Raw genomic sequence first — 13,857 nt, forward strand, 5'->3', positions numbered from 1 at the left:
AGGAGGAAATGGCCTCGGCGCGGCGAGGTTAACGGGCAGTAGGCCTGAAGTGGCCTCATAACTGGTTCCAGGAGCCCAGATTAAGATGGCGTGCTTCCGAGTAGACGGCCTCTATTATCTCGTTATCGGTAAAACATGTTTTCAGTTTCTTTGTATAGTGGTGGCAGGTTTGGTTTTTTTCTAGCTTCGTTTCCCTGTGTTTGATCCAATTTCTTCTTTTTCGGTTTGAAAAATCTCTTCCTAAATATCTACAGAACACTAAGCAAATGTGGACTAGCAAATGTGGGTTTCAGAATTCTTATTTTTCCTCTAATTGCTCCTGCTGATTGTCTTAATAGGCATACGGCCTCCCATTGTGAATGGCCCAATGCCAGCACGGCCGCTGGTTGCGCTCCTGGATGGACGAGACTGCACTGTGGAGATGCCCATCTTGAAGGATGTTGCTACCGTGGCATTTTGTGATGCTCAGTCAACTCAGGAAATCCATGAAAAGGTGGGCAAGAAAATGTGCAAGCATTCAGATATAGAGCTCTGTCTCTTAGAGTAACCAAAGCAGAGACTGATTTGGACTGGTTTCTGTTGTAGGTGCTGAATGAGGCTGTAGGAGCTCTGATGTATCACACCATTACCCTTTCTCGTCAGGATCTGGAGAAGTTCAAAGCCCTCAGGGTCATTGTGCGTATTGGCAGTGGCTATGACAATGTTGACATCAAATCTGCTGCAGAATTAGGTATGATGACACCATCAGGGCTCCGTTGCGGTCGGAAGTGAATGTGAAGCGGAACACGGCACATGTTTTTCTGTTTTATGGCTGAGTGCGTTTAAAACCTTTCATGTGAAAAGATTTGGAGTTGCCTAGTGTCAGGCGTCTTTAGGAAGCTGACCAGTATTGGAGCTGGTAGGTGGCTTGAAAAAAAGGTTCTCAGTTCTCGGCTTGCTCTGCTCCAGGTGTCAATGTCTTTGCTGTTGTTTGGGATTCAGAAACCTGGACACGGTGTCTAAGTTACTGTCAAGTGTTTGGGCTGGGCTGGTCACTAAATGCTGATAGATGCTCTCTGACCCCTCTCCCTCCACAAATGGGAAGGGAAAGTGTATAAGGCAGGGAAGCTTACGGATTGGAAAAGAAGACTAAAACAGCTTTAGTAAACAATTATACTACTGCTAAGAAAATGATGAAATATATACAAAACCGACGTCGAATTCAACTGCCCCCGTAACAGCAATCCCCAGTGCTGGGGCAGAGCAGGCTACACCGGGAAAGCCCTCAGACTCGGTGGCAGAGGGAGCTTGGTACAGGAGCTGAATTCAGGAACTCGGAGGCAGAAGAATGGATGGAGTCCTCCTTGGATGCTGGTCATTGAAGAAGAGAAAGAGCAAGAGGTTTAACCCCTGTTATCCCTCAGATTTATACTGAATGTGATGTATATGGCATAGAATCCTTTTTTTCTGGTGGGGTTTGGGTGACCTGTCCTGTCTCTTCCTCCCTGGAGGTGCAGTCTTTTATTTCCTTGCAATCCTTTAACTTCCCAGCACCGGCAGCGTGTCACACAAGATCTAGCAATGACCTTGGTCAGTATAGGAGCAAGAACCTCTCTGCATACCAATCCCTGGTAGTAACTAAACATCAGGCACTGTCACTTCTAGTAGCAGAGTCTGCAGAAACATGCTGTTAATTTCAGAAAGCACAGTCTCTTAGAAGAGTTTGAGCTGGAAAGTAAAATCACTGAACAGAATTGCTTCTGTTTAGCTCAAACCAGGACTTTTGGCAAGGTAACCTTGGGTTGTTTGTGGTAAAAAAATTGAGCCAACTCTTGTCTGAAAGCTGTCTGCAAATGCTTTTGCAGGTTAAACTCACTGTAAATGCTTGATAAGTGAGTTTTCCTGTTAATTTTTTATATGCAGGTGGGTTCTGATTCAATACTTTATTACTGATTCCTTTAGAGACCTAGGCCTGTGAAGAGTCTCTGGATCAGATGATGAAAAGCTGCTATTTTTTAAACATGTGGCAGTTGGACCCTTGTGGTCTCCTAGGTGAGGGTGGATCATCTAAGTACCCTGCCCCTTCTTTTTTACATTTGTGTCCACGATTTGAAACCTTTGTAACTGTAATGCAAATCAGATTAAGCCTAAATCAAATGCAGGTGTTTATATATGAAGTTGAAATAGGCACTACAATTTCCAGATCAGTAAGAACAGATGAATTGCAAGTAAACAAAGAGTGTATATTTGTCTAGTGCTTGAATTTGGTTTAATAAGTCTTCTCATCTGAATGATTCAAGTGAATACTCTTGAGAGTTCCTGCTAGGGTCTTTGGCTGTCATCCAGCCATTACATTTTTTGCCTGAGTTTGGAACCTAGTCTGCTCTTGGGGTTCTTCACTTAAAGTCGCCATCCGTATCTTTGATTCATTCAGATTGAATGCTTTCCCTTTACCCTCACTCCACACTCGTTAAGCCAAGGAGAAATCGATCTAAGTTCTTTCACCATCAGGCTGCTGCTTGCTGCTTTTGCTGTGGAGCAATACTGTGATGATGCTTATGCAGGGCTAGATTTGCTTTTTTCTTAGGCAATTAATGGTTAGTTTCATGCTTAGCCAGCCCCTTTAATTCATTCTGAGGTAAGATACTATTCCTTACGTGTTCTGAATCTTCAGACTGAAGGGCTATTGTTTGTGTTTTCTTACATTTAGGCATAAAATGTTGCGTGTAAACACAAAGTTGTGTCTAGCTGTCTAAGATAGGAATGCATGTGGCTTGTCTGATGTTGAATGAGATGGTAACCAGTGAGATTAAAAGAGGTCAGTTTTCTCTGTTTCTCCATCTCATGTCCTCTGAGTCATCCGTGTGGCATCATGTTACAGTTGCAAAGGATTTGATAGAGAAAAGGAGTCTGATACGTGGAATTGTGTGTGGCCATTGCTCTCCCAGCTCTCTTGGGAGACCATGGTGCAAGTTTATTTGAATGCCTCCTCTGTAATAGCCTTACAGAAGTGATGCATTGCTGAATTTTATGTGTCTTCAACCATTGCCTAGATTTTATTCCTAGTTTTGAGATAGGTGGTGGACTTTTGAGGAGGAAGGATTTCCTTGGTTTGGCAAGTGGCTAGAGTTACATTTGGGAAGAGTGAAGGATAGCAGCAGTGAAGTGGTATGTTGCCACGTACCTGTCTTGGTCCCCTCTCCCTTTTTTAAATTTTTTTTTATTTTTTTAAATACACTGTTCAGGAATGACGAGATTTTGCTAAAGTGTTCTATATTGACATTTCCTGACAGTAATTTGTGCTTCCAGGACTTTAACTCTGTTTGTTTTAGTAATTTACACAATAGTTCTAGCAATGGGTTTTATGGTCCCTTGTGGCTGAATGTTATTCTAAAGCAGGACTGTTCCATGTTGTTATTTTTAAGTGTAACTTGAAATGGATTTAGAGATGTTCCTGTGGCTTTTTTCAGCATTTAACGAGATAGTTACTGTTGTTCCTTGGGAAGCTGATGCTTGCAGTGAGCATCTGGACTGTGAGGCATGAAAGAGCTCAACCATCTGTCTTGATTCTTTTACAGTCTGCCATTTAATCTGTCAGGAGCATCTCTGGAACGAGTGCATCTTTTTGGATGCAGATCTTCTAAAACAGTCAGTTTCTTGCATCACTTGTATGACCCAGTTTTCTCATTTCAGCTTGTTGTTTTTTCTGGTGAGTGTGTCAATCAAATGGATATTTAGAGGGAAGGAATGGTATTTCTTTGGAGTTAAAAAGCTGGCCAGTCACATCTATGTTGCTGTAGAATGAGCTTCTGAAACGAATTGTATGTTTCTTGGCAGTAGTTCTGGAGCACTGAATTATCTTTCAGCACTTATGAATGAAGAACTCTAAGCTGATTTAGCATTGTGATGCTAAAAATGTTGTATGACCTCTGTGGCTTTGTAGGCATTGCAGTTTGCAACATCCCTTCCTCCTCAGTAGAGGAGACTGCTGACTCCACCCTCTGCCACATCTTGAACCTCTATCGCCGTGTTACTTGGCTACATCAAGCTATGCGGGAAGGGAATCGAGCCTCGAGCGTCGAGCAGATTCGAGAGGTGGCTGGAGGTGCTGTGCGTATCCGTGGGGAGACTTTGGGCATCATTGGCCTCGGTAAGTGATGGGAATTGTTAGACTGAAAAGTGAACTGTGAAAGTTTTTGGGAACCCAAGAGTCACAGGCTGAAAAAAATGATAATATTACAGCTGTTCGTTGTGAAACACACTGCCTCATAAAGAATGATAGTGCCCTATTCGGTGATGCTGGATATTTTCAAGAGTTGGGTATTTGCCATGGGATTGGGGATTTTTCTTGTATTCAAACGGCTAAAAGAACTGGAACATTCAGACAGCGCTTCTCAGTGACTGTTTCCCTGTGTGCTAGGCTCTGTATCAGTAACAAAGCCACCGGAAAGCTACCAATTCCTTCTCTGAGTTCTTGTAATCAGGTTATTACTGCTTCTGACTCGGGGTCCAAATTTGGCTTCAGAAACAGAGCTCCTCCTAGGCTAAACTCTGGCTATTGCATGGGGAAGGACTAGAATTAGCCACTTGAGATCAGCACTGAATAACCTCTGGATCCCTGTGGCGATCCTAGGGATTTCCAGGGCATCAGTACCTTGGGCCCTGGCAGTCACCTCCAGCGTAGGCTCCCAGTCTGCCCCAGTATCTTGTCTTTAAAGTTTGTTTTGCTTTTCCTTGATGATTGTGGGTTTTCTTTTGTGAAGGCCGAGTTGGACAGGCAGTGGCTCTGCGAGCCAAGTCCTTTGGCTTCAACGTGATTTTCTATGATCCCTATCTGCCGGATGGAGTGGAGCGATCCTTGGGTTTACAACGAGTAGGAACCCTGCAGGATCTACTAATGCACAGCGATTGCATCACATTGCACTGCAGCCTGAATGAACATAACCATCACCTCATCAATGACTTCACTATTAAACAGGTGCAGCAGGAGCTTGATTTCCCCCACAGAGCACTGTGGAAATGAATGCAAACAGAAACTGCTGCTTTCACAGAGGCTGAGAGTGTGTGAATCCTGCTGCCTCTGTCGTGTGCCTCCTGCTGCCTTTGGAGGCTGGGAACGTGTGGATCCGGGTGCCTGTGCTTTGTGCTGTGTAGAATTTCATGTTAAGAGAGGAATAGGATTGGTTCTTTTTGCCAAGTAATTTCATGTATAAAATTGATTATCAGTACTTTCAAATTACCTTTAAAATGCATGATTGACTCTGCTGGTTAAAGCCAGATGTGGCACGGCTGGGATTGTGTAAGTTTCTTTACACAGCTCTGCCAATGCCTCTCTGCCCAAGCCCACTGGAAGGTCAGTCTCGGGCCTATTACACTTGTCCATGAATGCTTTTCAGTCCTTTCATGAAATACATCTGGACATTGTAGTCCAGTTTTTTATTGCTGGATACTTGATTCATATCCTCTTTCTTTTTTAATGTAGTAGGATGAATATGGAATGCAGAACTTGAGAGTTCCACTTTTGCCCTTGCTGTCTTGTGGTTTCATTTGTTCATTTTTAAAGCAAATTTCTCAAGCATTGCTTGCAGGCATTTCCCCTGTGGTTAGCTTTGCAGTGAGAGTACTCCTAGTTCGTCCAGGCCTCATCTAATCACTGCAGGCTCCTGCTCATTTCCAGTACCCTTCCCAAGATTCACTTAGCTTCCATGGAAAGTCTCATTCTCAAGCCACTTAATCTTCTTCTTCTTCCAGATGCGCCAGGGCTGCTTCTTAGTGAACACAGCCCGGGGAGGGCTGGTAGATGAGAAAGCCTTAGCGCAAGCCTTGAAAGATGGGAGAATCAGAGGAACAGCATTGGACGTGCATGAGTCTGAGCCTTTCAGGTAACGCTGCACCTGCATGCCTGCTGTTACCCTGTGACTCACCTGGGCTGGATGACTCTCAGGTTTTTTCATTTGAGTTACAATGATACCTGATAGGACAGATGGGGGTTTTCCCTTCTGTTGAGAAAACGCTAATTTTTTTTCTTTTCCCCCACAGTTTTGCTCAGGGGCCCTTAAAAGATGCACCCAATGTGATCTGCACCCCTCACACTGCCTGGTACAGTGAGCAGGCTTCCATTGAATCCAGAGAGGATGCAGCTAAAGAGATCCGCAGAGCGATTACAGGTAATGAGGAAGATTGTGGGCTCTGTAGCTGCTGCTGAATTACTGTTCTTTTGTTAGTTCACTGCAAGGCTTATGCTGGTTGTTCTGAAAACTCAGGCTCTGGAACGGGTTTCTGGAACTGGAGTTGATAGTTGTCTCTTTGCCTTTTGAGAATCTTGTAACTAATGCTGAAGCGGTAATATTGCACCCTGGGAAAGCCGTGTACCTAGTACATTTTCCTTGATAATTATACTGTACACCTTTTTTGGGGAGTAGTACGTATTGTCTCTTGGGAAAGGTGAGGCTTGGCAATTAGAGTTTGTGGCCAGTAATTTCCACAAGGAAGGAAGGATCCGTTTCTTGTCATCTCCAGAGACCAGTTGTTCAGAGGAGAGTCTTCCCTGCCCGGTGTTATGTTGTGGAAGTAGATGGAAAAGTCATTGCACGTTTCGTGTCTACTTTCCTTTGTAAATGCTTCAGGGAATGAACCCTTCCTACTTCTGTCCTGGTTTTTTGTCATTCTTGGTGCTCTTGCAGGTCACATACCAGATGCTTTGAGGAACTGTGTTAATAAGGAATACTTGCTCTTAGCGGCTCAGTGGTCCAATATCGATCCTGCCACTGTCCACCCAGAACTCAATGGAGCTTCAGCTTACAGGTGAGCGATGTAGGTTGTCCAAGTTACTGCTTCCAGGCATATATCTTTCTCCTGAAGTAGACCACCATCCCTCGTTGGGTTTGAGAACTGCTTGTACCTGCAAGCAGGTATGTTTCTGTTCTTATATACTCTGTATATGAGCTCTTTCCAGAAACTTAACGACAGCACTTCTGAATCTGTACTAGGATTTAACATTTACTTGGTCATATTTAGTTCCAGCTGCATACTGGTTAATTCTTCCAAGTGCTTGCAAGACCCACACAAGAGATATCTTAATATAAAAAAGCCTGCTGGATGCCTGAAAAGAAGTCGGGATCTTAACACTTAGAAGTTGTGCATATCGTTAGGGCTGTACAGACAAAGCACAGTCCTTACCTGTGGCCCAAATATGGTCTATTACATGGATTTGGGCAGTGGCCTAAACAGGGTGTATTTCAGTTTGTCTGTTACAGACCTGCCAAGTGATTACAGGCAAGTTACTTCCCTTCTGTTTTTCTCCCATCTGCAAAGTAGGAAATACATTCTCTTTCCTCCTCTGAAAGATCTACGGAGGTTCGGATATGTTTATGAAGAAGGCACAGGGAGGCACAATGGAAGAATAAATCATAGGATCATTAAGGCTGGAAGAGACCTCTAAGATCATCAAGCCCAACTGTCAGCCCAACACTACCATGACCACTAAACTATATCCTGAAGTGCCACATCTGTGCATTTTTTGAACACCCTCAGGGATGGTGACTCCACCACTTCCCTGGGCAACCTTTTTGAATGCTTCATCAGTAAAGATTTTTCTAATATCCAATCTAAACTTCCCCTGGTCCTCTCATCCTATTGCTAGTAAGTTGGGAGAAGAGACCAGCACCCACCTCACTACAGCCTCCATTCAGGTAGCTGTAGAGATCAGTGAGGTCTCTCCTCAGCTTCCTCTTCTCCAGACTAAACAGTCCCAGTTCCCTCAGCCGCTCCTTATCACACTTGTTCTCCAGGCCCTTCCCCAGCTTTGTTGCCCTTCTCTGGACCCGCTTCAGCACCCTGATGTCTTTCTAACACTGTGGCACCCAAAACTGGACCCAGTGCTCAAGCTGCGGCCTCACCAGTGCTGAGTCTAGGGGCATGATCACTTCCCCACTCCTGCTGGACACACTATTTCTGGTCCAGGCCTTCTTGGCCACCCGGGCACACTGCTGGGTCATGTTCAGCTGGCTGTCCACCAGCCCCCCCAGGTCCTTTTCTGCCGGGCAGCTCTCCAGCCACTCCTCCCCAAGCCCATAGCGCTGCCAGGGGTTGGTGTCACCCAGGTGCAGGACCCAGCACTCGGCCTTGTTGAACTTCATAGCGTTGGCCTCGGCCCATTGATCCAGCCTGTCCATATGCCTCTGCAGAACCTCCCTGCCTCCAGCAGATCAATACTCCCACCCAGCTTGGTGTCATCTGCAAATTTCCTGAGGATGTTCTCAATCCCTTCATCCAGGTCATTGATAAAGATTAAACAAAATTGGCCTCAAAACTAAGTCTTGGGGTATGCCACTTGTAACCAGTCACCCACTGGTTTGAACTCTGGTCACCACCCCTCTCCAGGTTCAGCCATCCAGCCAGGTTTTAACTCAGTGAAGAGGCCACCTGTCTGAGCCATGAGCTGCCAGCTTCTCTAGCAGAATGCTGTGGGAGACAATGTCAAAGGCTTTACTAAAGTCTGGGTAGAACACATGAGCAATTCATGAGTATCACTCCCGGTTTTTATCTTGCATGTAGCTGCTTTATTGGGTGCCTGGGGGCACAGCTCCTTTTCCCTTGCCTAATTCTATTGGACAAGCTTGTAATTTCTGTGTTTCTGTTGGTTTTAGGTTTCCTCCAGGCGTAGTGGGAGTAGCCACCCCTGGGCTGCCAGAACCACCAGTAGGGGAAGGGATTGTAGCTCATGGGATCCCTCCTGTTTCTCATTCTGCGCCACGTACCCCTTCCCCAGGAGAGACGAGCAAGCTGGATAATCCTGCTGACCAATAGCAGCATCTTTCTCTACTCTCCTCTAGCAGCAGAAGAAAGCAGGAGGGTATCTCCTCCTAGGACCTTCTTTAACACCCTACAGAGACTTTTTCTTGTTCATACAGGACAGGAGAATGCATTTCATTACTGGCAAACTTTAGCTCTTGCCTTTATTTTGTAACCCTTTAGTTTTAATCTCTCAGTGAATCTTTCTCCTTCTCTGGAGCAGGGCAGCAGTGACCTTGCCTCCCCTTGAAAATACTTGGTTTAATGAATGAGTTTTTCCATATATCTGCCTCAGTTGTCTGTGACAGGGAACTGTCCTTGTGCACTAGAAAAGAGAAGTGGAGCTGCCTGATCAGGCATGGCCCTACCACCAGACTTCAGTGCACACTTTTCAGTTGTGACTTGTAGCTTAAATTTCGTTTGGCTGAACCCCTCTAAGTGTAGCCATGGGGAATATTAGAAAAAATACTAGTGAATTGGAGAAGTTGTGACTATTGTCTTTATTATGCCCTTGGTAGACTGCAGCATAGGCCCAGCTCCTGTGTAATAGAATCATAGAATCCTAGACTGGCCTAGGCTGGAAGGGACCTTAGAGATCATCTAGTCCAACCTCTCTGTTTTGAGCAGGGACACCACCTCTCAACTAGACCTGGCAACACATGGGGACCGAGCAGGAGTCGAACCCAGGACCTCGGTGTTGGTCCTTGTTGCCAGCACCGCGCTCAAACCACTGAGCTAAATACTTCACTTGTTTTAATGAAGGTTTCCTGTGAGAACAGAAATAGTGCAGGCATTACTAGTTCTTGACCGTACAAAGTTTTGTCTATGCAGTACTAGGCCTGAAGTTACAAGGAACAGTCTCAAAGCCAGCCTTGTAAATAATTTGGAAGGGATTAAAATGTCATCAAATGTGTTCTGGTGGCCGTTGTGTTTGTGAGGCTTCGGAACAGTTCGCCCTGGAGCCTGTGATTCAGAGGAGGCAAGAGAATGCAGAAGTGGGAAGAACTTGTACTGGGAGATAGCAAGAAGGAATAACTTGCAGTTGCTGGTTCCTCACACACATGTACCTCAGGGTCTAGTGGTGATGTTTATACACAAGGTGTCTGTCATGTTGGAATTCCAGAATTGTGCTATAGGGCTTTTTTTGGTATAACTGCATCAACTAGAAGTAACGTACCACTTAACTGTGCTGATGGAGAAGGCAGCTGTTAACAGTTGACCAAATTACTCTACTCTAGCTCTGCAGCATAAACCAGTAGTGGGCAGGGCAAGACAGTGTTTTTTCACATGGTAAGCTTTAAGATATTAAAGGAGAGAACTCTTAGCTTGTCACCTGAAACCAAGGCAGGATTGTTGCTCTCAAGTCTTTTCCCATTTCCCAAGTTACTGAATACGAATCGCTTTTTTGAGGGGTATGGAGTCTTCAGCAAAACAGTTTCTTCAGAATAAGATTTTCTTTAGTTCCAAATCTTCCTGTAATTTAATCTTGTTACACTTCAGTTATAGCGTTTCCATGCACAAGATGTAACCATTCCCGATTTATTTGTTCATGTTATGTGGGTATATTAAAGTAGGTGCTATATGGGAGGCATACTCTATGTGTGGGTTCGTCTGCCTCCCTTGATTCTTCCCTCTGTTTTGTGTCTGTGACTGGAAGCTGAACAGCTGGGAAGAGACTGGAAATACAAAATCTTATCTTTAGGTTGTTTACAGTTTGGGAAGCTGAAGGAAGCTTTCAGAGTCAGTAAGTTTTCAGACTTGTTCCTATTTTTAAGTTTTTCTCCAATACTGCCTTCGTATAATGGCTTACTACTGATACAGTGAAGTGGTTCATTCCTTTCTGCCTCGCTCCCTCTGGCAATTCAAGAAAGGAAAATAGGCAAGAAAAGCTTCAGGTGTTTTCTTACAGGTTTTACACTTTAACTGTTTAGCATTAGTGAGATGATACTAGTTCTCTAGTGCTGAGTGATACAGTATTTGTCTCAGTGAAGGGTCTTGGCTTCTGTGTTTTCCTGGATGATTCTGATTCTACGTAAACTTCATATACCTCCTTGACTGCTCAGGTTTAGCACATCAGGCTGGGACTGGTTGCAGGCACCAGCAACAGGAGAACTTTTTCTGAACACAAGCCTAGAGCTCAGAAGCATGTTGATTGCAACTGTACCTAAAATAACCAGCCGCACTTTCCTGAGTTCTCTAATTTTTAGGAAATCTAAATTCTACAGCATACTAGCTCAGAAAGCTGTTCTTCTGACAGGCAGATGGGGAAAAATTTTCAGGGACTGAGAGCACATCTTCTGTCTATTGCCACATTAGGGAAGCAGTCTCTCAATAACTACACTTACTTGCTATTGAAAATTCTTGTCCTACTTAGAGCTTCAGGTCTGAGATATTGTGGTAGGGGGCTTCTAGTTATGAGCTTTGCAAATACAGAGCATCATCAGAGTACACTGGGCTTGTCTCTTCTAGAGCACAATGCAAGATAGATTTTTTTTTTTTTTTAAAGGGCAGTAATTTTTTTTTTCTTCCTAACTGCAAGTATCTCTATAGACCAGTTAAATAACTGAGCAGAGGAAGAGTGGAAAGATCTCATTGTCTCAGTGGGAGAGACACTTGAGTTTCTCAATTTTTATTTTTGGTGCCTAGATACACTGGCGACTAGTAAGTGTAGGAATTAACTGATGCCATGAGAATTATTTCCAGTTATGAGTACTAAGGAGTTGAAGCTGACAGCCTTGATATTGGCTCTGTTCTGTCCCACCCTGTGTAGGCTTGTGATCGGAGAGGAAGGCAATTTTCCCCACAGCAGAAAAGGCTGGGGTAAAAATGAACAGAACCCTTATCATGACCTCAAAGGACTCTCTTTGTGCTTACAGGATTACTCTGCTTGCATGCCGTTTGTACCAGGCTGTGCTGAACAGATAGCTCAAAGAAAATGTTACCAGTACGAAAGTATCCTGTGGTCTTCTCCATCCCCTGAGTGCTAAGTCCCTCGTTAGCACTCTTACACTTGCAGCTCCCCCTCCCAAGCTCAGTGCAGTGTACAGAAGTGGAAGGATTTTTTTTTGTAATGCCTTCCTTCAGAAGTAGTGCAGAGCTTTAATCCCAAAGAACAGAAGTCTCCCAGGGTGAGGCAGGAGTTCCCTAGCTGCACTCATCTGCTTACAGGAGGTGCTCACACTGTCCCAAGGTACATTCTGTTTGTCAGGGTCACTGCTGCTGACCAGCTTTTTTTATAGAGGACTCAGAGTTTCAGAAATATATTTTTGTAGACAATGACTAAACTGTGAAACATTGAAATAAAGCATGTAAACAAAAACTTAGAGCGCTGTCCTCTGTACAGATGTTTTCCTCACTTCAGTTCTCACCTGACTCCTTAGAAAATGTTTGATTACTTCTTGCATATATTTTAATAAAGTTCTCCAAAGAACATGGCTGCTGTCTATGGAAGGGGTGGCCTTAGATACAATATTGAAGGGGAGGGTTGAGGACCTTCTACAGGTGAGTGTCTGCCTCAGTCCTGCTTTTCTCAAATGACGTAAGTTGGATCTTCCAGATGTTCACTGCCTGGATCACCCACTCTTTGGATGCTAGAGCGCTGACCAGCAGTCAAAGCTGTGAAGGTGATAGACTGGAGGAGTCCATCTTCAGTGGTTAAGCTGTAGCTGTAGGCTGGTGGCTTCTGTGACTTCTCACAAGCTGAAATTGGGGTAATAGGTTTTGCAGTCTTATAAGTGTGTAGTTTATATATACGTGCCTAAACAGCAGTAACTGTCTTCACCCTTTTACAGTAGAACAGTATTTGAAATTAATTCACAGTATTAGCCCATTACACTAATTTTTCTAGCATATGATAAAAGTTGATGCTACAGAATTAGCATAGAAAAATGGTTAGTTTTTTCATAAATTGAAGTTAATTTAAAACTTATGGCCTACACTCTCCGTGTGATAATTAATGAAAGTTGGGAAAGTCCCTCCTATTCTTGGTGGATTATATTGCTGCCTGTGTAGCTGGTGCGGCGGTGCCTTGGCAGTGTCCAGCACCGTGCTCAGGAGATGGAACGCGGGAAATGCTGGCCAGCTTGACCGCAGCAGTTTGGGTCTTGCAGCTGGTGGAATGGGAAGGGGTCACAGGACCATGGGGAATCCGTCACTATTTCTAATATGTAGCTGATGATGCTTTTTCAGTAAGACATGAGGACAAAGCCTGGTCTTCAAAGAATGTAATACTGATCTTGGACTTAAAATGGCAATTACTTAGATGCAAGACATAATGGTTCTGCTACCCTTCAGTAATGTTTCATGTAGTTATTAGCTCCTGTGCTTTTTTTCCAAAACAGAAAGGGAGGGGGTGGAGTTAGTAAAACTAGTGGCATATAGCAAATAAAACCTCACAGATGCTGTACAGCAGAGGAGGATACGGCGTAGTTCTGACGTCGCAAACGTTTGCTAAGTTCTAAGTAGTTCAAAATACCAAAAGGCAGATCTGGCTTCCAAAAAACATACTATCTTTTGAACTGTCTCATGATGTAATAATCTGCCTTAGAATCTGTGCAGTATTTTATCCATGCCACATCAGGACTAGTCACGCCATAAAGAGTACAGATAATGAGATGAAATTATGAAATACACTTATACAGCACATTGTACAAACTGGTACTGGGCACTGCTTTATGCATTTCCCAGTACAGTAAATTGCATCCCTCTAACCAGAAAGTAATAAAGATGAAATTATGTCATCTAGTTAAAACATCCTGGCACAATCATTTTGAATAAACGGAAATGAAAGCAAGCCACTTGCCCCTGCTGCTGCTGGTTGTCAAATGTGACTCCCGGAGTGAGGAAACGGTACGCGCACAAAAGGAAAACAACTTATTTCCACGAGAATGGCCTTGTTCTGGTACCGTGTATAGCATCTGCTCCTCCTCCCGGTTTGTGCCGGTGCCGCTGTGCCCGTCCTGCCCGGGCGGAGGGAGGCGCGCGGGGTTCCCGGGTCCGGGGCTGCTCCAACGCGGGGCAAAGGAGCGGATTGAAGGCACCGCCGTGTTCTGCGCCGCGACTGTTCAGCTGGATCGACGAATCGTG

At 44.4% G+C, this 13,857-nt stretch overlaps 1 protein-coding gene across 1 annotated transcript; it reads left to right on the forward strand.

Moving 5' to 3' along the window:
- Nucleotides 1–340: 340 nt before the first annotated feature.
- LOC104268244 (C-terminal-binding protein 2-like) lies at nt 341–9,088 on the forward strand. The gene is made up of 8 exons (XM_009872067.1): nt 341–493; nt 586–730; nt 3,923–4,129; nt 4,743–4,957; nt 5,731–5,861; nt 6,019–6,146; nt 6,663–6,783; nt 8,628–9,088. The coding sequence occupies exons 1-8, from the start codon at nt 368–370 to the stop codon at nt 8,785–8,787; spliced, it is 1,233 nt and encodes a 410-aa protein (XP_009870369.1). The 5' UTR covers nt 341–367; the 3' UTR covers nt 8,788–9,088.
- The last annotated feature ends 4,769 nt before the right edge of the window (nt 9,089–13,857 follow it).

This window comes from Apaloderma vittatum, unplaced genomic scaffold (genome assembly GCF_000703405.1).
Source record: "Apaloderma vittatum isolate BGI_N311 unplaced genomic scaffold, ASM70340v1 scaffold8596, whole genome shotgun sequence".
NCBI classification, from domain to species: Eukaryota; Metazoa; Chordata; class Aves; order Trogoniformes; family Trogonidae; genus Apaloderma; species Apaloderma vittatum.

Coding starts and splice junctions, on each gene's coding strand:
- LOC104268244 (XM_009872067.1), top strand. CDS start 368: ATGCCAGCACGGCCGCTGGTTGCGCTCCTGGATGGACGAGACTGCACT. Junction 5,862..6,018: donor CATGAGTCTGAGCCTTTCAG/GTAACGCTGCAC, acceptor TTTCCCCCACAG/TTTTGCTCAGGGGCCCTTAA. Junction 6,147..6,662: donor GATCCGCAGAGCGATTACAG/GTAATGAGGAAG, acceptor GTGCTCTTGCAG/GTCACATACCAGATGCTTTG.